This window comes from Myotis lucifugus, unplaced genomic scaffold, assembly GCF_000147115.1.
Source record: "Myotis lucifugus unplaced genomic scaffold, Myoluc2.0 scaffold_115, whole genome shotgun sequence".
Taxonomy (NCBI): Eukaryota; Metazoa; Chordata; class Mammalia; order Chiroptera; family Vespertilionidae; genus Myotis; species Myotis lucifugus.
The window spans coordinates 2588926-2611811 of NW_005871163.1; the positions used below are offsets into that span (position 1 = coordinate 2588926).

General features: G+C 49.6%; 1 protein-coding gene across 5 annotated transcripts in view; it reads left to right on the plus strand.

Moving 5' to 3' along the window:
- Window positions 1-11796: 11796 nt before the first annotated feature.
- DAPK2 (death associated protein kinase 2) overlaps window positions 11797-22886 on the plus strand; it is a 112239-nt gene continuing 101149 nt past the window's right edge. Inside the window, exons 1-2 of one of the 5 annotated variants that reach the window (XM_006093414.3) lie at window positions 11797-11941; window positions 16912-17009. In XM_006093414.3, coding sequence (XP_006093476.1) covers window positions 16918-17009 — 92 coding nt within the window. In that variant the 5' untranslated portion in view covers window positions 11797-11941; window positions 16912-16917. Of the gene's footprint in view, window positions 11942-15460; window positions 15479-16008; window positions 16075-16911; window positions 17010-22886 lie in introns of those variants that run through there. The other 4 variants (XM_006093415.3, XM_023757847.1, XM_014459794.2 and 1 more) reach the window with 4 other exon arrangements.

A 22886-nucleotide genomic window follows, 5' to 3' on the forward strand; every position in this document is an offset into this window, starting at 1 on the left:
CTAGCGAGGGCAATATATTTTTATTGATTTCAGAGAAGAAGGAAGAGGGAGAGAGAGATAGAAACATTAATGAGAGAGACTCATTGATTGGTTGCCTTCTGCATGCTCCCTACTGGGGATCCAGCCCAGAAACCTAGGCATGTGCCCTGACTGGGAATCAAACCATGACATCCTGGTTCATAGGTTGATGCTCAACCACCGAGTCACACCGGTTGGGCCATTAGTTCATTCTTGTATGTGCCCTGACCGGGCTTGAACCCACAACCTTGGCGTATCGGGGTGATGCTCTAACCAACTGATCTGCCCAGCCATGGTCATATTTTACTTCTGGATGGAGCTATCTTTCCTTTTCCATCCTCTATCCCTCATGGAGGGCCAGGGTTACATCTGCTCTGCTTCTCCTGAGCACCCCCACCCCCGCCTCCATGCCACTCTCACTAGTAGGCTTCCCCAGGCAGGTTGTTCTCTTCTCAGGCTTTATCCCAAACCCAAAGCTGTATCCTCTGGCAAGTATTAGAAGAGTAGAGGGGAGGAGCCTTGGCCTGATGTGGCACTTCGTGAATGATCCTGGTCACACTGCACACCCCTGCCTGCCCTACCTCTGCTCTTCCTAATGGTTACTGCAGGGCTTGGAGCTTTAGGGCACAGCAGAAATGGGACTCTGGAGACAGAATGCCTGGTTGAAATCCTGTCTCTGCTACTGTCAACTATGTGAGTCTCGCTAAGTCTCATCTATAAAATGGGAATTATAATAATATATAGTGATTGGTGTGCAGTAAATGCTCAGTTATTCTTAGTGACTATGAAACTGAACTCTGATATGTTGAGCTGTGATTTTATTTGCCTTTTTTTCTATTAGTCTGATCCCACCTAATTCCCCCCCCCCTATTTTTAAAATTGTAATTTTAATCAAAATAACATTGCATTTTATTTATTTATTTTTTCATCACCAAAAGGGATTTTTTTGGCGGTGGGGGGGGGGGCGTGGGGGAAGATTGCAAACCAGTGCATGCAGACATGGCAACCCACATGCACACTCTCTCAGAATAACATTAGTTTAAAGAACAAATACTTTATAAGTATTATAACTAAAAACCACTATTCCCTCCCTGACATTTGGGCTCCACTCCCTAGAAGCCACCACTTTCAACCCTTGAAATTGTTCTTTTGTTATTCAGCACCATATTTCAAAAAAAAAAATTAACCACAGTAATATAATGCTATTTCCTGCCTTTTCAATATTATTTATCTATTGACTTCTTACTATGAAAGATGGCCTAATGCTCATAATTTTCCTCATTCCCCATCCTTCTCTTGATTGAGATAAGATAAAAATTTATTCACATCATTATGACATGTAACTATTACTCACAGTTCAAAGTTGAGTTCTAGCGTATTGAGATAAACATTTCCTTACTTATTTATATACCTTTTTCCCCTCTGGGATTAATAATCGCTTTGTCATTCATTCATTTAAGTTTTCTATATACTTTTAATAAATCTGTCTTCAAACTTTCAAAGAGCACCACTCAGTAGGTTAAAACACATTGCCAGATATATCAGTTTCACTTTTTTCTTGGAGTCATCACTCCTGGAGGCCTCTGTTGCCTACAGATTCCCTGGTTCCAAGCTGGACTGGTTGCTGTTTTCCCTGCTGCACACTGTCATCCTTGCTTCCTTTACCATCATCCTGGAATTCCACCCAACTCTCTCCTGTGTTAGAAGTTTTTTTTTTATTGATTTTTTACAGAGAGGAAGGGAGAGGGATAGAGAGTTAGAAACATCGATGAGAGAGAAACATCAATCAGCTGCCTCCTGCATACCCCCCACTGGGGATGTGCCCGCAACCAAGGCACATGCCCCTGACCGGAATCGAACCTGGGACCCTTCGGTCCGCAGGCCGACGCTCTATACACTGAGCCAAACCGGTTAGTAGAAGTTTTTTTTGACAAAGTAGAAAACTCTTGAGTATGAAAGATGTCTTTGGTTCCTGGCTCTCCCTAAGTCAATCAGGTTCTTGCCAACTCAGAACAAAGGGATTTACAGGAAGGCTAGAGGGACTCAAACTCAATGGGAGGCTAGAATAGCAGGAATCAAAGAAGCTCAAATGTCCCTGGCTGGGTAGCTCAGTTGGTTGGATGGGCTCATCCGATGTGCCAAGGTTGGGGGTTTGATCCCCAGTCAGGGTACATACAAGAAGCAACCAATGAGGGCATAAATGAGTGGAACAACAAATCAATGTTTCTCTTTTTCTCTCTTTTAAATTAATAAACTTCTTTTTTAAAAAAAGAAGCTGGAACAATCTGTTCAAGATGCCTCCACCACTTCTGATGCCCATTGTGAACAGCTTGGCTTTACTGACTTGAGATTCAATACAGAGGTATCTGATTGGCCAAGCCAGTGATCTCACTGATACTGAGGTTGGGGGAAGGAGGATTTTCTCTCTTCGGTTTTTGTGTGGGAGATGCTTTATCACATCCACTTACACCAGCGGTTTTCAACCTGTGGGTCGAGACCCCTTTGGGGGTCGAACGACCCTTTCACAGGGGTCGCCTAAGACCATCGGAAAACACATATATAATTCCATATTGTTTTTGTGATTAATCACTATGCTTTAATTATGTTCAGTTTGTAACAATGAAATTGGGGGTCACCACAACATGAGGAACTGTATTAAGGGGTCGCGGCATTAGGAAGGTTGAGAACCACTGACTTACACCCTAATGCTGCCACCATAGTTATTTCCTCTGCAATAGGAAGGGCACATTGGAAAGTGGACAGCCAAAGCACCTGGACATGGCTTACACTCTTTGAGTCTCAGTTTTTCCATCTCTCTATAAAAATAGTAATTATATAAAGTTATTCAACTTGGGGATTAAATGAGAGAACAGGAAAACATTTAGTACAGTGTCTGGCTCATGATAGGTTCTCTATAAATGTTGGTTTGGTGTGGGTAGAAGAATGAAAATATTCTATGTGGATGGAGTGATAGAAACCAAGAGTAAGAGGCCAGAAAATCTACTGAAAGGAATGAGCTGAGGGAGTCTGGATAGCAGGTCTGGAAAGGAAGAAGCAGGGCTCAACCCTGTTTGGGGCAGAGGCCACTGTAGACGGTTGGACTTGGCCTTCTATGCCTTTGGCTTCCTGGATGTAGTTGCTCATAACTGGGTCAGGACCTGGGCTTGGCCAAGATGGAGTCAGCATGAATACCAGGGAGGGGAGGGCAGAGCAATGGTCCAAGTGGGCAGGCCAGTGACGCAGAGGTCAGGGATCAGACAGGGGTGTGGAAGGATCTGACCTGAAGTTTCTCTTCAGAGGAAGACGGGAGGAAATGCTGTCCTACCCATCCTTCCCTTATGGATCCACCAAAGGCCTCTGATGGTCCAACCACATTATCAGCAACGTGTGGAGAGGGATGACAGGAGTCACTCAAAGGGCCCATTAACAAACATGGGAAAGTGAAATCAGCTTCAGCTCAGCAGATGTGATTGTGACATCTTAGAAGAGTTCTCTCCTCCGAGGAGCCTCCCTGCCCCGGTCCCCAGTCACTCAGAGACCACCCCTCCCACCTCTGGACTCCCTTGGGGGCTCTGCCCAGCTTCCAGCCTGGCTCCAGAACATGGGATTCTGGGCATTTGTTCCCATGATATCTCCTCTGCTTGGCTTTGAGTTCCCGAAAGGCAGGGCTGGTGCCTCACTTCTCTCAGGGCCTGGCCCAGGATGGGTAACAGGAAATGTCTGAAAATTGAATGAGATTGGAAGTGAGCTGAGCCTTAGATAAATGAAGGATAAAGGACGAAAGTATTTCAGTGACTGTGGCAGGAACATGGCCGAAGAGAAATGGCACAAATGACAAACTATCTTGAGAGAGGGAAACATCTCTGACATTTATACCAGTTCTCTCTCAAATATTTTGCCTGGTTCTCATAGCAGCCCTGAGAGTGAGGTGTGATTATTCCCATTTTGCAGATGAGGGAACTGAGGCTCAGAGTGGGGAAGTGACTTGCCCAGAAAATGGCTGAAAACAGGAATATAAATAGGCCTATCTGATTCCGAGCTTAGAGAAGTAGGTGGAATCGGTAGCCCTAAAGGTGGGCATAGTTTGGGGACTTTGGGTAAGCACTCAGTGCCTTGTCTCCAATCTTTGCCCCAAATAGAAGGTGATGGTATATCCCTGGGTCATGATCCCACAGTGTGACTCCTGTGCTGGCTCAGGTGGGAGTCCAGGCAGCAAATGCAGGTGGTTTCATACCCCGGCATGCTCCCACCTATGGTCACTCCCTCCCTCCCCTCATCTCCTATTCGCCTGGTCCTCTTCTTTGGAGTTTGAATCAAGCCTCTCCTCCCCCTCAAGCCCTTCATGATGCCTGCTGGAGTCACACTTCTGAGCAAGGAGGTGCCCTTGACTGTTTGCAGAGTGAGTGAATGTGACGTGTGCCCAGGAATCCCCATCCTCCAGGGCTTCCAGGGAAAGGCAAGGCCTCCCATGCTCCAGCCCCTTTCTGTCTCTTATCCTCCCTTTCCCAGCCCCAGTCCTGTTTTAGGGTCAAGACCTTGCTGAGTCCAACAGGGCCAGAGGTTGAAGAGGCCACCTCTGGTGGCAGGAGCCACAGTCTCTTGAGGGAGGAAGCAGGAAAGGCTGCCAGGTCCACTCCCGTGACCCTGCCTGGCTGGGCGTGGGAGAGCAGAGGGCACAGGACAGAGTGGGCAGGGCTGGGAAGGGCTGAGAAGCCAGGCTACCAGGCCACCTTTGGGAGGGGAGGCTTCCCGCCTGCCTTCCACCAGGGCGGTGAGCCAGCGGGGAAGGAACCACCTGTGCCCCCTCCTGGCCTGCTCTGACAGCCCAAGAAAAAGTCAGCACCGGATCTGTTGTCAAGAAGTCTGTCTTCCAGCCCTAGCCGGTTAGCTCAGTGGATAGAGCATCAGCCTGCAGACTGAAGGGTCCCAGCTTTGATTCCAGTCAAGGGCTTGTACCTCAGTTGCAGGCTCGATCCCCGGCCCTAGTCAGGGCGTGCGGGAGGCAACCAATCAATGTGAGAGATGTTTCTCTCTCTCTCCCTCTCCCTTCCACTTTCTCTAAAAATCAATGGAAAAATATCCTCCGACGAGGATTAACAAAAAGAAAAAAAAAATTAAAGGAGATGATGTTGCCATTGAAAAAGAAGAAGAAGCCTGTCTTCCAGACTTTATTTGACACTCGCTGAGGACCTGCTCTGGGTCATGCTGGGGGGTGGATGGGGTACAAAGATGGGTGAGGTCCATTTCCTCCTCTCGGGGAGGTCACACCAGACATTTAAGGAAGAACAAGCATAGCTAATACTCATTGAGCACTTTATCATGTGCCAGATGCTGATCGAAGTCCTTCACACAACTTATCGAATGTTCACAACTACCTATGAGATAAATGCCATTCTTAGCTCCGTTTGACCACTGGGGATAATGAGGCACAGAGAGCACGAAGCTTGCCCTCGATCACACATTAGTGTGTGTGTGGGAGCCACGCTCAGGCACCCGGCAGCAACGTTTCTGCATTTAGCCCACACACTATGCATCCTTATGCCAACCCCAGTGCCAGCGGCCCCCACCGACACACGCAGCATCTTCTTCCTGGCCCTGCCTCCTTGTCAGCAGGTTGTTAGGCTCTGTCAGGCACCAAAGTGTGCTTTAGGATATCACCACTTCCATCGGACTTCACTGTCTGCCACAGTTAGATCTTTCCCCGTGGGCTTGTCTTCCTATGGAAGCTTCAAGCTCCTGGGACTTGCCTATCTCAGTCCCTTAGAGTGCCTTGCACAAAGTAGGTGCTCAGATGTGTTCACAGTTGGGCAAGTTGGTGGAGGCTGCCTTCATTTCCCCAGGTCTCTGCGACATGAATAAAGTGGTTCTCAACCGGTACCTTGGAATCACCTGGGGAGTTTTAACCACTATTGATGCCCAGATCCCAGAGGTTCTGATGTAATTGGTGTGGGGTGCAGTCTGAGCCTAGGGCTTTTTAAACACTCCTGGGACATTTCTGATGGGCACCCAATGATTCCTGCATTATCACTGTTTAAGAATACTTGGAAGTTCAGTTGAGGGCGGGCAGTGGCGTGGGGGCGGGGAGCAGAAAGAGCTTGGGCTTCGGAGATGTGTAGACAAGATTCAAATCACAGCTCAGCCACTTACAGGTTGGGTGAGCTTGGACAAGTCAACTTCCTGAAGTCTCACTTACCTCATCTGTAAAAGATGGAAAATAACCTCCATCTTTAAAGCAAAGCCCCTGGAACGGAGATGGCATATGCTAGAAGAAATGTAACATGTGGCAACTATTAAAACTAATTACACATTTCTCCACCAGCATGCGATTACTTGGGGGACAATAGAAAACAAGACAGTTTTGATCCCTTGTGGCATTTACATTCTAGTAATTCAATTTAACAAGCTTTATTGGGTTTGGAATACCGGACACTTGTATAAGCAAGACATTGTCCTTGCCCTTGAGGAAAAGAGAAGCGGATACCAATCACAACTAACGTCCATTGGGTACAAACCAAGAGTGGTAGTCTTCAGGGGAGAAAGCCATCTAGAGGGCAGATCAGAGAAGTTTCTATGGAAGATATAGCCTGAGAAGGCCCTTGAAGGATGGATAGGATTTTGTAGGACGAGTGAGGGATGGTGATGATAGAATGGCTTACACAAAGACATAGAGGCAGATACAGCCAATAATCCAACCTGGAAAAAGAGCTGGAAATGCATGCACACGAGGGCAGAAGATGTGCATGCACAGTGGGGATATGGGGGCTGGGGCCAGGGTGAAGCATTTGGACTCCATTTGGTCAGCTGAAAGAACCACACAGGAACTGGAACAGGTTGCGTAATTCTTAGCTCTCTCTCTCTTTTTTAAAATAAGTCTTTATTGTTCAGATTATTACAGTTGTTCCTCTTTTTTCTCCCCATAGCTCCCCTCTACCGGGTTCCCACCCCACCCCATGCCCTTACCTCCCCCCCATTGTCCTCGTCCATAGGTGTACGATTTTTGTCCAGTTTCTTTCTGCACCTCCCACACCCCCCACCCCTGAGAATTGTCAGTCCACTCCCTTTCTATGCCCCTGATTCTATTATATTCACCAGTTTATTCTGTTCATCATATTTTTTATTCATTTGATTTTTAGATTCACTTGTTGATAGATATGTATTTGTTGTCACTTTGTTGTTCATAATTTTTATCTTTACCTTTTTCTTCTTCTTCCTCTTCTTAAAATATACCCTTCAGCATTTCATATAATACTGGTTTGGTGGGGATGAACTCCTTTAGCTTTGTCTTGTCTGTGAAGCTCTTTATCTGACCTTAAATTCTAAATGATAGCTTTGCTGGGTAGAGTAATCTTGGTTGTAGGTTCTTACTATTCATCACTTTAAATATTTCTTGCCTCTCCGTTCTGGCCTGCATAGTTTCTATTGAGAAATCAGCTGACAGTCGTATGGGTACTCCCTTGTAGGTAACTAACTGTTTTTTCTCTTGCTGCTTTTAAGATTCTCTCTTTATCTTTTGCCCTTGGCATTTTAATTATGATGTGTCTTGGTGTGGTCCTCTTTGGATTCCTTTTGTTTGAGGTTTCTGTGCTTTCTGGACTTGTAAGTCTATTTCTTTCACCAGGTAGGGGAAGTTTTCTGTCATTATTTCTTCAAATAGGTTTTCAATATCTTGCTCTCTCTCTTCTTCTGGCACCCCCATAATTTGGATGTTGGTACGCTTGAAGTTGTCCCAGAGGCTCCTTACACTACCTTCATATTTTTGGATTCTTTTTTCTTTGTGCTTCCCGGTTGGGTGTTTTTGCTTCTTTGTATTTCAAATCTTTGACTTGATTCTTGGGATCCTCTAGTCTGCTGTTGGATCTCTGTATATTATTCTTATTTCAGTCAGTGAATGCTTAATTTCTAATTGGTCCTTCCTCATATCCTTGCGGGTCTCACTAAATTTCTCAGAGGTTTCTAGAAAATTCTTGAGTAACCTTATAACCATGGTTTTGAACTCTATATCCAGTAGTTTGCTTTCCTCCATTTCTTTGATTTGTGACATGTTTCTTTGTCTCCGTATTTTGGCTGTTTCCCTGTGTTGATAGAGTGGCTTTGTGTGCGAGGTGTCCTATGGGGCCCAGTGGCTCAGCCTCCCCAGTCACCTGAGGTGGATGCTCTTGGTGCATCCCTTTGTGGACTGTGTGCACAGTCTTGTTATAGTTAAGCCTTGATTGCTGTTGGTATCACTGTGAGGAGTTGACCTCCCTCCAATTGGCTATGAGGACCAGCTGTGTCTACAATGGGAGAACTTCTGTGCTGGAGACACCCTTATGGGGCAGGACTTGCTTCAGTGGGGCTTTGGTGCTCTCTGAGTCTGCCCCCTGAGTGTGTCTGTTATGGATCTGAAGAGTTGTAATCTCGTGTGGTCTCACTCTGACCACTGGGTACACTGGCTCTTGGATCTCCAAGGTGGTGCAAAGTCAGCCACTGCCTGAGGCCACCCAGCAGGAGCTACAGAGAGATCTGCAGATCCCTCCTCTTTGTTTGGAGTTTGGAGGTGCCCAGATGAGGCGCAGCTGTGAAGCAATGCAGGTTGCTGATGAGCCTTAGGCCTTCTTTTGGAAGCTCTGCAGTTCTTTGACCCAGCTGCAGTTTGTTAGGTTTTAGATTGCAAAAGGCCAGGCCATTCATATGCAAAAGCCGCTGCGCACAGCTTGTGTGGGGTTGTAAATTGGGTGGGGTGGGGTCTCAGGGAATCACGGGGCAGTGCAAACAGCAATGGTTGCCCATTGGCCTTGCCCCAGATAGGTCCTTGGGTCTCTGTGTCCTGCGGCCCCGTGCAGGAACAATGAACGCTGCGAGCACCTCTGAGAGAAAGCCGCCCTCATGTTCCGGCCCAATGCCAGACAGTCCAGTTTCTCCCCGTATGAGTCTGGGTCCCCAGAGTCTCATCCGGAACTGGAGTTCAGAGCAGTCGGGAGCTTGTATCTCCCTCCTGATTGAAAAAGACCACAGCGTACCCAGTTGCCAGCCTGTTTCTGTGCGCGCCTCTGTACCTCTGCTCTTCCACACCTCTGCACCTCCTACCAGTCTAGATGCGCTTTTCTCTTTCCCTCTAGTTGTTGAACTTCCACTCAGCCAGCCTTCCCGTGGTTCTGGATGATATCCATTTTGTCTTTTAGTTGTAATTTTGATGTGGTTGTGCCAGGCAGCAAGTTCAGGTGTTTACCTATGCCGCCATCTTGGTTCCTCTCCAGCTCTCTCTTTTTTTAAAGTCCTCACCCAGGCATACAATTTTATTTTATTATTTATTTATATTTTTACTGATTTCAGAGAAGAAGGGAGAGGGAGAGAGAGAGAGACATCAATGAGGAGAAAGAATCATTGATCGACTGCCTCCTGCACACCCCACACCGGGGATCGAGCCCACAACCCGGGCATATGCTCTGACTGGGAATCAAACAGTGACATCCTGATTCATAAGTCGATGCTCAACCACTGAGATACACTGGGTCGGGCAATTTTATTGATTTTAGAGAGAAGGAAGGGGAGGGAGGGAGAGAGAATGGTGAGAAAGAGAGTGGGAGAGAGAGTGAGAGAGAAAGAAACATCAATGTGAGAGAGAACATCAATCGGTTGCCTCCCGTATGCACCACAACGGGGAATCAAACCTGCAACCTGGATATGTGCCTGATCAGGAATCAAACCTGTGACCCTACACAATACATGGGATGATGCTCCAACCAACTGAGTCACACTGGCCAGGACAATTCTTAGCTCTTAATATTTGGACCTTCTCCTGGCTTCATTCTGGAGTAGGTGTCCTTGTTGCTTCCTGTTTTCTGCCCACGGCTGCCTTGGTTCCATGTTCAGTACTCAGTGTCCTGCTGCTGCTCTGAGGTGTGGGTCTGATAAAGCCACTTGACCTTAGGCATAAAATGCATTTCCACATGACACCTCTCGGCAATTGCATTTGGCAGGGTCAGTGGAAAGAGCACCAAACTGAGAATCTCGAGGAGGCCAGGTTCTATCCTAGCTCTGCCTCTCACCAGCCGTGAGACCTTGGGCACATTGCTCCTCTCCCCTGAGCCTGTTTCCACATTTGAAAAATGACCAGGCTGGATGGGATGATTGACAATGGCCTTTCCAGTTGCAATGTTCTCTCAGTTGCCAAGTATAAAATCCAAAAAATGTCTGTTTTGCCTCATGCAAGGGGACACTGTTGCTGCAAATTAGGTATAAGCCTGCGTCTCAGAGGGGAATGGATGGAGAGGCTACATGTAGATGCTACAGCAGTGTCAGCTGTGCCCAGCCTCGGAGTCACCATGACTCAGGCACTAGCCATGTGCACGAAGAAGCCTCCAGAATATTCCATCCTCCAACCATTCAAATCTTCTCACTTGAAGCCCAGACTCTGTGGAGCAGAGTGCTGTACGTTGTCTGGATTCCCGACCCTCAGAATTGGTGAGTCTAGGAAGATTGTAGTTTTAGCTACGAAGGCTGGTGTGGTTTGTTGAATTGGAAATGAGCAATGAAGGCTCCGTGGACGTCTTCTGCTCACTGACTTCGGAAGCAGCCACCCCCGGTCTTGGATACTCCAGGTAGCATGGTGCTCTTGGGAGAGGAAGCTCAGAGCCTGCACTGTCCTGGGATGTTGTAAAGTTATAAACAAGGAGGCTCTGGAGTCTCTCCCCAGGCTGTCCCAGACTCTGAGGTATGTATGGGTCAGCTGGAAGGCGGGCCTATCTGTACTTGTCAACACCCCAGTGTGGGAAAGGCCAAAGGGCGGAGGGGAGGCTGTACTCCCGTAGAGGTCCTCTAGGTGCATCTTACACACTCTGCCTCATTTCAGCCTCACAATAGCCCTGTTAGACGCTGTAAGAAGGGGTGTTTTCCTGCTTTACTGATGAAGGAAAACTCAAGACTATGCAGGGGGATGCCATGCTCAAGACTATGAGGGGGGATGGCAGAGCTGGGCTTTGACCACAATAGTAGGCAGGGCTCTACAACTGCCTTGAGAAGCCCCGTGGTGACCTAGGGATGGGAGCTCTGAGAAGGGACCTCCATTTCCTTTAGCTAAACAGCCTCTTGTCTTGAAGGGAGACCACGGAACTTGGCGGAAGTTCTGTTTCTCCTCCCTTCCCCTCCCCCCTCATTCCTTTTGTCCTCCTGGGATTTCGAGGTAAGGAAGAGAGGAAGGACTCTCTCCAAGTCCTTCATTAAGGAAGGGGCGATGCGGATGTGGTCGCTACTAACCAACCATCCCAGGGCTGGGGGCGCAGAGGGAAGCCGGGCCGGGCGCCCCCAAGCTGGGGGTGGTGGTGAGGAGCGGAGTGTCCCTCCCACCACAGCCCCCGCCCGCAGTGAAACGTGGGCGTGAGGTTCCCAGAGCATCTGGGCAGTGTCAGGGCGCACGCTGGTGTCAGGGAGGAAGCGGCCTATTCCCTGGTGGGACTTCCTCTCTCACGGTGTGTTTTCTTTGGGAAGACGGGGGAGGGGAGGGGCAAGGAAATACCATTTCTGAGCGATCGTGCCAGGCTGTGTCACGCGTATCAGCCCATTTAAATCAATTCCCAGGCAAGGCGTGCAGAGGTTAGCTGACTTGTCCGGGCCGCGCAGCACGTGAGCTGCAGAGCGGGTGAGGACGCCTGGAAGGTGCTTTGGAGGTGACCGCCGGGCCCTGCGCCCTCACCCCCTGGCTGTCCCGCGGGGCTCCCAGCAGGGGGCGCCCCAAGCCCCGGCCTGGGTCACCGGGCGCGCCTCCAGCCGGCGCCTGGGACGGGGTTGGCCGCTCCGCCCCTCGGCTCCTCCGCGGCGGGGCGGGCGGCCCGAGGGCGCCGGGAGCGCGAGGAGCAGAGCGGAGCCGAGCGCCACGCACCCTGCCGCGCCCCCGTGCCCGCCGCGCCCCCTGTCCACCGCGCCCGCCGCCGCGCAGCCTTCCGCCGTGAGTAGCGCCCGCGCGGGCTCGACGGGCAGGACGGGGCGCACGCCCGACCGCAGCGGTACCCGGGGCTGGGGCTGGCGGGGGAGCAAATTGCCCGGGGCACGCACTCTCGTGTTCTCCAAGCCCGCAGCCCGGGCCCCTGACGCCGCCCGCGGGTCTGGCCGGCCGTGGCTTTTGGCGCCGTAGCCTCGCTGGACCTGCCCGCTGCACCCCCAGGGCACACGCTGAAGCCCGGTAGTTTGACCCGGGGGACGGGGGCGGAGGGCAGAGGCCTGGCACCCAGGCAGGAGATGGGAGACAGACTTCCTTCCATGAAGTCAGAGCCCTTTGACGGGGTAGAGTACCCCAGATTTCCGGGAGAAGAGGAGCCAGGTTTCTCAGCATCCGCCTCCTCGCAAGACTCCTTCTCACCTCGCCCCCACAGGTGATGCAGGAGGCTGCTCAGTGCACAGGCAGCCTCCTGCGTGGCAGGATGAAGCTGTGAGTCCTGACATCAGGACCCCGGCCTGGGGCAGAGACAGGGTGGGCACGGGGCAGCCAGCAGGCCGGTGCAGGCTGGGGTAGAAAGGCATGGCAGGGTGCTGTCAGCAGCTGACCCCAACTCTGGGCCAGGCATTGTGGATGTCTCCTGGCATGTGGCCGTGATTAGCATTTCCCTTTAGGAAGGAGAAAATGAGGAGAGGTGAGCATGGAGGCCACACAGGTGAGGTAGATCAGGAGTGCACACCGGGAGAGGAGGCCAGAGTTGGCTGCAAGAGGCAGGTGGGAAGGTCCCTGTGGGCAGGTAGACAGAGCACAACCTTTGACACCTTGTGCTCTGGATCCAGTGGTGGTAGTTGGGGGCTGCTGCTTTGGCTTCTGACACTCATTTCCCAACTGCATCTGGGTAAGGTGTTCCTGGAAGAATCCTGGAGATTGAGGGGTGCTGCTGCCTGGCCCCTTCATAAATACGTTCAGAGTCCTGCTCTTCCCAAACCACCCATCTCCCAGGATGTGTTTTTAGCACCTAAAATGGCCCCACTGATAAGTCAGCAGTTTTAGGAGAGACTTGGGCAGGGGGCACAGGGGATGTGGATGTGGGTGGTGTATGCTGGTCTGGGGCAAGTTTCTAATGGGTAGGAATGAAACCTGAACTGACCCTGAGCATTTTCCTAAGGCCCCCCCTACTTGTTGGATGTGGGGGTGAACCAGCAGGCTGCCCAGTGGAGCTGGACCTTCATCAGAAAGATGGAGTTTTCTCACGCCAGCTTAGGCAGGTGGCTCATCTTCTCTGAGCCCCACTTCCTCCTCAGAGATTGGGACAGGTCAAAGCCTTGAATGCCTGGAGGGGCTCTGTAATGCCAGATTCCCCTCCTCCTCCCCCCACCCCCCAGCCTCCTCAGAGCCTGAATGTGATGATCCCTAATGGCAGGAGTAGGGTGGGAGGTGTAAGGGGATAATCACTCATGGCCTCTTGCAATGGTTCCATTTCGGTGACTTTCGCTGGGTGAGGTGGGGTGAGGGTCTCTGAGAGTTTAGCTGAGTAGCTAGGGCCAGTGGGGACGAGGGCTTGGAAGGGTTGAGAGAGTCTGCTACGGGGTGATCCTCCAGCCCTGGACGCCTCCTCCTAGGTTGTCCTTCGGAGGCCACTGACTTCCCCAACCCTGGTGCCACCATCAGAGGTGCTGTCCACAGCAGCCCAGGAGGAGCAGCTGCAGGGCTAGCTGGGTGGCTTTTAGCACGTCCCTTCCCCTTTCTGGACCTCAATTTCCTCCTTTTGTAAAACAAGTGGGTTAGACTAGACAGCAGTGGTTTTCAGACCCCCCGCGCCCTCCCTCCCCCATGAATTCTTTCACAGAACCCAAACTTCTAATATGGATGAAGTGGAACTGCTCTGGCTCCCCTTCCTCACACTGCTGGCTCCGGAAGTAGAGTCTAAAAATCCCCAGACGATCTTTGAGGCCCCTTTCTGTGAGGTTCTAGGAAATCTGTATTAACCTTCAGAAGTATTGCCTAGTGTGAGGGTTGGGGGTAGGAATGTGAATCCTGGAGATTCCATTAAGAGAAATGTGGGCATTAAGAGGGGCCTCATCGTTGAAATGTCTGCAGCTGATGGCCTGTGCCTCTAACCAAAAGTTGCTGCTGTGCCCCTCCCCTCTGCCGTGTGGTTTATCTCTGCAGGCCCAGAAAAGGGCCTGTGCCTCTGGGTCCTAATTTGTGACTATAGTTACACCTCAGAGTTTCTCCCCGTTAGTTTCATGTTTCCAAATTAAAATGCAAATTCATCTTGGGGACAGATGTGAGGGAAGGGCTTTTGGCTGTTATCAGCTGTTTTTGCCTAACGAGGTATCATCCTTTATGGGGTGACTGCTGTATACCAGCTACTACAAGGGGACAGAGGTGAGACTGTCTCCACCTCTGCCCTCCTGGGGCTCTAAGACAACAGGAGGGACCATCAGAACACTACTTAGAAGATTTTACATATGTTATCCTATCTGCCCCAGAAGGTAGATGTTAGACTCACTTTTTAACTATGTAAAACTGTGTACAAAGTAAGTATGTATCCTATAAGCCCATGGAACCACCACCCAGATCAGGGAGCAGCATTGCCAGCACCCAGAACCCCCCTGTGTTTCCTTCCAGGCACAATCGCTCACCCAGGGACAGCCACTGTGCTGACTTCTAGCACCATAGAGTAGTGTTGCCCAAGTGGAATCGCACATTATGAAGTCTTTTGTGTCTGGCTTCTTTCATTCAACATTTTGTTTGTGAGTTTCATCCATGCAGTTGCAGATAGCCGTAGTTTATTTTCATCTTTGTTTAATAATTCCATTGTGCTGGGAGAATGGGAAAGGTCTATTTTGGCTGTAATATAGGCTACGTGGTGGGGAGGGAACCAAGGTTGGGAAGGTGAGTTGGGGGCCAAACTGATGGGCCTCGTTTGCCCTTGGGGCCCCCCTGCCCTCACCCCAGCCATCCAGGATGTGGGGCCCAAGGATGGGGCTTAACCTTTTGCTGGGGAGCTGGGGTTGCTTCGAATCCAGCTCAGCTCCTGATAACAAATGTCCCTGGCCTCGTGCCAACAGCAGATCTTAGCTGTTCCTGGGGCCACTCTCAGGGTATCTGCCAATAGAATGTTTTTGGACTTTTCAGCTTCCACCTAGCTGTGTGAAATTAGTAGCCCCACCTCCCTGCTCCCCACCCCCACCCCTGCCCCGTAAGGACCTGACCCAAATGGTTTATTTGGAAGGATGTTTTCAGCACAAAGAAGATGGTGTGGGTTCCACCCTCTGGGCTTGTTCAGGAGACTTGCCAGGATGGGTTGAACTCCTCATTATGGTTGAGCCAAATTTGCCAGAGGATCCCCAGACCTTTCTTGAGAAAGGAACGGAATTGGTTGTCTTAATGGCTGTGGGAAGCAGAAACAAGTCTAACAATAACAGTAACAATCATCCTCTTTCTTTTTGCCCAGCAGTTTATGCCCCTATCACAATGGGTCCTTACACAGATGTGTGAAGTAGGCGATATCAATGTTATCACCCCTGTGAGTCACATGCTGTGAGTCACATGGCTGACATACAACCAGACTAGCCTAGAATGGGTTCCTGGAGCCTGCTCTTTCCAGTATCCCATCCTCGCTGGGCCCTGGCCGAGCACAGAGTGAAGACATAGCAGGAAGGAGGGTGTGTGGTGGACCATGAGCGCCCACAGGCAGGAGGTCGGCAGGTGACCTGAGAGAAAGGCCTGGGTGCCAGGCCAGGTCGGTCTGGAGGTCTTCAGGGATCTGTGTGCATCCTGGTAACAGAGCTCTAGTTTGCAGGGGACTAGACATGGAGAGAAGAGGGTGAAATGTACACATCGCCTGAGAGTTAGAACAGCTCCAGCCACTTGACATTGATGAGACATGCCTTTACGTAATGGGGCCTCCACCCAGCCTGGTGAAAACAGTCTTTTGGGGTTCGTGGGGCCCGGGCGTGGTTGGTATCTGATTGGCAGAAGGAAAGCTGCCAACGCTTAGCCTAAATGAGCTCTGAGAGGCCCGTGATAATGACTCTTGAAAGACACATCCACAGGCAGCCGGTGTTATCTTTGTGACTTGCACACTGCGTCCTGGGCCCTGCCCTGAGGGTGACATGTGGCGTTCCCAGGAACGGGTGAGCTCCTCGGGGCAGGGATCCCAGGGCAAAGTGCAGACGGTCTCTCCTGGTGGAGGGGCGAGCACTCTCACGGCGCAGAGCTGCCTGGCTCTCAGTGCGGTGCCCTGGGCAGCAGAGCGAGCTCCATTCGACAGATGAGGAAACTGAAGCTCCTCAGACAAGAGATGAGGTCACAGAGCTAGCTGAGGGCAAAACTGGAACTAGAACCTCAGCCTCCCGGCTCCTGATGCCTGTTGTAATTTGTCACGGCACTCCCGCCCATCTTTCTCTTGGGGTGATGAGTGAGTTTACAATCAGTTCAGACTCGCTTTCAGGTGGCGCAGCCCGGAGAGAGCTGAGGTCATGAAAATCCCTTACGTTTTGACTGCATTTGACAGTTTACAAGATAATTTCATGATTTGCTGTTGGTTTTTAAGTATCAGCCCCTCTTACAGACAGGGAAGCTAAGTCTCCCACAGTTTCAATCATTTATCCAGTCAAAACTGGGACTTGAACCCAGATCTTCTGACTCCAAAACAAGTGCTCTTTCTCCTGCCTCACAGCTGCCTCTTTCCCCAGTAGACCTGAATTTCCTGAGAACAAATCGCTGAAGTTGGCATGGTTCTATTTCTCTGCACTTGTTCAGAGCAGATCTGAATAAGTGAGGACTCTTTTTCTATCTCCCAAGCAAATATGAGTTACTCTAAATCAAATCAGAACCATGCCGCATCGGTCACAAGTGAGGAAAGGCTAGAGCAGGGCAGTTCTTGAGGAACGAGGGCTGTGGATGATTGTGAAATTATCAGACTCTTAGGCTTGTGCCAATTGACACATCTGTCCTAATCTCACTTTCAGGGCTGTATGCTCCAGGCCTCAATGAGGAGCCCAAACATGGAGGCCTTCAAGCAGCAGAAGGTGGAGGACTGTTACGACATCGGAGAGGAGCTGGGGAGGTAAGAGGCCGGCAGAGGCGGAGGGGATGCCAGAGTTTATTTATTTAATTTTTATTGAATTTATTGGGGTGATATTGATTAATAGAAGTAATAACTTTCAGTTGTACAATTTTATAAAACATCATCTGTATATTTTAGTGTGTATTCACCACCCAATGTCTGTGAGGTTTGTTGTTGTTGTTTGTTTGGTTTTTGCTTAACTCCATCACCGTTTTTATTCAGTCCCCCCAACCCCCCTCCCCTCTGACAGCTGTCAGTAATCCTGAGGTTTATTCATCTTTATGGGAGGCTCTGCAAATAGTCATCTCTCTGAAAATAAAGACACGGGTAGAAGGGGCTAGAATTGTTGAGCGCTGTGTTGTCAGTATATCCTGGCTAAGAGTTATGGTGAATCCAAACGATTCTTGGTTTATCTGTCACTGTTCTCACCAAGCCCTCCCCAGACTTTGGACTGAGACCTGACCTGTGGTTTTCTTCTCTGAGTCCCACTTGACATTCTCCACGGCTCCCAGGGTTTTGTTTCATAAGCTCAGAGCCTGATTGGGAGGTGAAGTAATCCTCCTGAAAGTGGATTTGCATTGAGTAACAAGCCACAGGAACACAGCCATGAAGGTTCATGGGATCGGAGTTACTGGGTGCCTCTTCAGGTTTGCTAAACACGGAGCTCAACCAGAGCTAACCTCTGAGACCTGAAAGTAGTTCCTAGTTGGAGAGAAATGAAGATTTTTCTGAAGATCTCTTCTTGCTCCATTTCTAACAGATGCTACTATTTAGATGGTGTTTTAGTGATTATAGAACAGTAGTCCTGAAGTTTCATTCTCACAACAGTGCATGAGATGGGATAGTAAAAAATATATATATATGTTTAAAAATAGATTTTTATTGATTTCAGACAGGAAGGGAGAGGGAGAGAGAGATAGAAACATCAATGATGAGAGAGCATCATTGATCGGCTGCCTCCTGCATGTCTCCCACTGGGGATCGAGCCCACAACCCGGGCATGTGTCCTGACTGGGAATTGAACTGTGACCTCCTGGTTCATAGGTCAATGCTCAACCACTGAGCCATGCTGGCCGGAAGAAATGGGAATTGTTTTACTTTCATTTTTCAGATGAGGAAATTGCGGTCTCAAGTACTTAAGCAAGTTGCCCAAAGTTGTTCAGCCAGCAAGCGACATAACCAGGTCTGGCCAGCTCTGTTTGTAACTGCACACCTGTTGTGCTCTATCCTATGAGCATGGCACTTGCACACTCCCACGTTCTCACCAGTATATCCAACCTTAGCCTTTCACACTCCCAGCAAAGTAAAAACCTGTGGGTTTAGGGCCTCCACTGTCTCCAGGAGGCAAAGCAGGAGGCCCTTCCTCTTTATAGAGTTCGTGGGTCAGGTCTAATTCCTTACTTACTTTAATTCCGAAAGACAAAACGGAGCCAGACTCTGAGGAGAATGGAAGGTGCAGGTGCTTCAAGTTCAGGCGGTGCTTGTCCTGGGTGACTGGATGGCTGGGTGCATGGGAGCAAGTGATGCAGAGTCCCCAGAGGGGGATGACCCATCTGCCTTATTTCAGAGACCAGCTGACATAGGCAATCCAGGGCCCGGTGAAAGGGTGGGAGGAGGACAGAGGGCCAGAGGCTGAGGGTGGCAGTGGGAGGCTGCCTCTGAAAGGTTTCTCATGACCTGGGTGACACCAAGGGTAAAGTGGCATCCTCAGCAGCAGACCCTGCCAGTGGCATTTGATTCAGTGGCCCAACCTTGGCCACATCCTGTGTGTAGGGGTCTGTGCTAAGTGCTGTGGGTTCAAAGACAAGGAGGACACAGATAGTCTCTACCTTCCTGGAGCTCCAGCGTGTGTGTGTGTGTGTGGTGGGGGGCCACACACATAACAAGGGTGGAGTTGGATGGGACTGGCACCAGAGCTGGGAACTGAGGAGGGAGACTTTGAAGAAGGAAGTAGAAGCAGCTTCCTAGGGAATCCATCTGTTATTCCTCCCTAGTCCTGTCTTTCCGCCACGCACTATATTGGAGCTATTAGAACTAGAGAGATCTCACGTTTTCTGATCCTTCCCTCTAACAGGGTGTGAAGGCCCCATGTATCTTGCAGCCTGGGGAGCCTTAATGGACCCCACCTACTTTTCTAAAGTGCTAACCAGACATGGAGTGCAGAGGCAGGAGAGGCCTTGACATGCTAGGATTTGTGGTCTAGAGGTCAGAGGAGCTGGGAGGCCATTAGAAGTCCTCTAACAGGCCCTTCATCTGACAGTGGAGGAGACTGAGGCTCAGAGAGGGAAAGGTCTTGCCTGAGGCCATGGACAGGCTGGAAATAGAACTGCCTCCAGATGACTGCTCAGCTTCTGAAGGGACAGGCCTACCTTTCTCTCCTCCCCTTCGTTTCTTCCCTTAACATATTAAGGACCTGCTGTGTACCAGGCACTGCCCAAGGTAGGGGTACACAAACAGGAATATTCCTGTCCTCTTGCAGCTTATGTTCCATTGGTGGACAAAAGCACTAAACAAGTGAATAAGGGCACAGATACATCATTTTAGCATGTGTGAAGGGCTATGAAGGAGAGAGCAGGTGCCCTAAGAGAGACTAGGGCCGTGGTCGGCAAACTGCAGCTCGCGAGCCACACGCGGCTCTTTGGCTCCTTGAGTGTGGCTCTTCCTAAGCCTTAGGAGTACCCTAACTAAGTTAATAACAGTGTACCTACCTATATAGTTTAAGTTTAAAAAATTTGGCTCTCAAAAGAAATTTCAGTCATTGTACTGATGATATTTGACTCTGTTGACTAATGAGTTTGCCGACCACTGGACTAAGGGATGCAGGTTTAGACTGAGGGTCAGGAAAGGCTGCTCTGAGGAAGAGCCTGTTAACTTGAGAACTGAGGGGTTAATAAGCAGGTAGAGGCAACAGCATGGACATAGGCTCAGAGATGGGAAAGGACCTGGGGCCTGAGCTACTGACAGGAGGCCAGTGTGGCCTCAGAACGTGAGCTGGGGGCAAGTGGTGCTTAGATGGGGTTGGAGACATAGGTGGGGCCTGACGCAGCCAGCAAGCTCCCTGTCAACACAGGATGGTGGACAGGCTTGGCCGTAGGGGTCACACAGATTGCAACCTTAGGACACCTTACTCAACCTCTCTGGGCCTCAGTTTTCTTACCTGTGTGATGGGAATAATAACAGTACCGACCTCACAGTTGGGATTAAACGAGATGCTGAGTCTCTGGTGTTCCTCACAGAGCCGAGCACAGGGTAAGTGTTCAGTGAATAAGAGCTTCTGGCCTTTGAAGTAAATTTGAGGCATCAAGGTCCTGCCTCCCACCTATGGAGCCGCTAGGAGGAAGGGGTGGGACTCTGCAGGAAAACAGCACGTGGAGGGGCTGTCGTTCTTATTTTGGAGAGAGCTGTATGTACACCTGCTTCCTGGGCCATCAGTGAGTACTCTGCCTACACTCAGGGCTTTCTTGTTTATTTTAGCTCCTCATTAAGTCCTTCCTATGCAAAAATGAGAATGAATGAGTCACTTTTCATTTTTACCTGTGCTGATGGATGAAACTCACATCATGTTGAGTAAAGGAAGCCAGACTCAAAGAGTCCATACTGTATAATTCCATTTGTGTAAAGTTTGGAACAGGCAAAGTGAATCAGATTTGCTAGAAGTCAGATGGTGGTTATTTGGGGGACTGGTGACTGGGGCACAAGGGGGACTTGTGGGGTATAGGGGTTGTTCTGTTTCTTGGTCTGGGTGCCTGTTTCACTGCTGTGTTCATGTCATGAAAATAGATCAAGCCGTTCATGTTCATGTACATGTACATTTTCCTGTAGGTATGTTATACCTTAGCTTAAACCATGTGTTAACAAGCAAAGCATCTTTACTTCACTTCCTGCCCTTGTCTGGTCCCTGAGGCACATGTTTTTGATTCATTTGGAGGCCTTGTTTGTCCTTGTTCTACAAGTAAGAACATCTGTGAGAAACGCTGCAGCATCCAGCTTTGGATGGGGACAGCGTGCCCTGGCTGGAGAGTCCTGAGCTCGGCTGGGACCACTCCTGACCCTGCGTATCTCACCTGATTTCTGGCTGCCTGTGCTGAGTGCAGACACGTGGCTGCACTCACATTTTGGCAGCAGCCTGCTGGGGATGCTGGAGCGGTTGGAGAAATGCTGGCTTGCAGATTCTGGCCTCTACCAGACTTGGTAGCCACCTAGGGCAGAGCAGGGGTATATTAGAGTAGGCCTTATAAAGAAAAAGCCACTCAATCCCTCATTTTAAAGACAAGGCTAGGATCGGAGAGAGGAAGTGGCTTGTCCAAGGTCACACGGTGAGCCAGTGATAGACCATGTGCGGACTGGAGGTCTGACTCCTAGTCTAGGGCTCTGGCCACACCATCAGGACCCACAGAGAGCAAACTCGTTTTTTCCTTTATTTTGAATGCTTCTGGGGAGTGGGGGAGAATATCTGGTAGGGTGGTCATTTCTGTTTGACCTTGAAGGTGAAGGGTCAGAGTCAGGAGGTGAACATTTTGGAAGGAGTGATATTTCCTAGACCAGGGGTCCTCAAACTTTTTAAACAGGGGGCCAGTTCACTGTCCCTCAGACCGTTGGAGGGCCGGACTATAGTTTAAAAAAAAACTATGAACAAATTCCTATGCACACTGCACATATCTTATTTTGAAGTAAAAAAACAAAACGGGAACAAATACAATATTTGTATTTGCATGTGGCCCGCGGGCCGTAGTTTGAGGACCCCTGTCCTAGACCTAGAGGAAGGGCGCTGGTAGTTAGGACCAGTGTTGAACACTGTATGCACAGGGCACAAGGTAATTCAATAAAAACAGCATGCAATAATGAGTGGTTTCTTCTTGCTCTAGTGGTTTCTTTTACTTAGACGATCAGATTATTTTATTAAATGTTACTGTTGAACTGGATCTCGACAAGAATTTAGTCTAAATTTCCATTTTATAGACAAGGAAAGTGAGGCCCAGAGAGGGGAGGTGATTTGTCTAAGGCCACAAAGCAAGCAGTATAGGAGGCGGAATTTAAAGAAGCTTTTTAACTACGTTGTGCTGGTTTAAACAAACAGAAAAAACTATCCATATGCACATTCAACTTTTATCCACAGTCCCCACCTCTCTCAGGGAGCCTACCTCACTATCACCCCCATATCCTCTCATCCCCTCTTCCCTCCCTGATGAAGACAGCAGCCATAAGCCCTGTTACTTCCAGGAGGCTCCCATGTGCAAGGCGCCCTGCTAGGTACTTACCCTGCAGAATCTCCTTGTGTAGGGACAGGAGCTTTGGGACAGGGAGGGGTCCGCTGCTCTCAAGCCTCATCCTTCCTGGGAGCTGAGGAATTGCCAGGGATGGCCATCCTGACAGGGCTGTCGGCCAGACCCGAGTCTCTAATGGGGTCCTCTATCATTAAGATCATTCAGCACACACTCAGCTTAGCCTTGGCAACCTCTTTGTGACAGAAATAAAGACCTTCAGGAAATGTGTAGAGCTCAGACTTACTCAGACTGGATGCTAGAGCCCAGTGTAGCCACAAAGCACTATGGAACACAACAATAATAGTGGTTTACCTGTCTCGGTCCTTGGGACAAGGGTTTTCCAGGGAAAAGCGTGTCTGAAGCAAAGGGACTTTACTATTTCTGTTTAAATGAAAATTTTTTTATTACAGAGGTGATGCATGGGAAATGTCATAAAGTTATGATGCGTTAAAGTAGAATTCCCTCTGCTCTCCCTCCACATCTCACACCCACAGGAAAACTCTGATAATAATGTTCTTCTGTTGCCTGTTAGAACTTTTCTAAGTAAAGCAAGTGCATAAGTGGACCCAGATGGGACCACACGACCATAAGTCTACAACTTGCTTTTTCACTT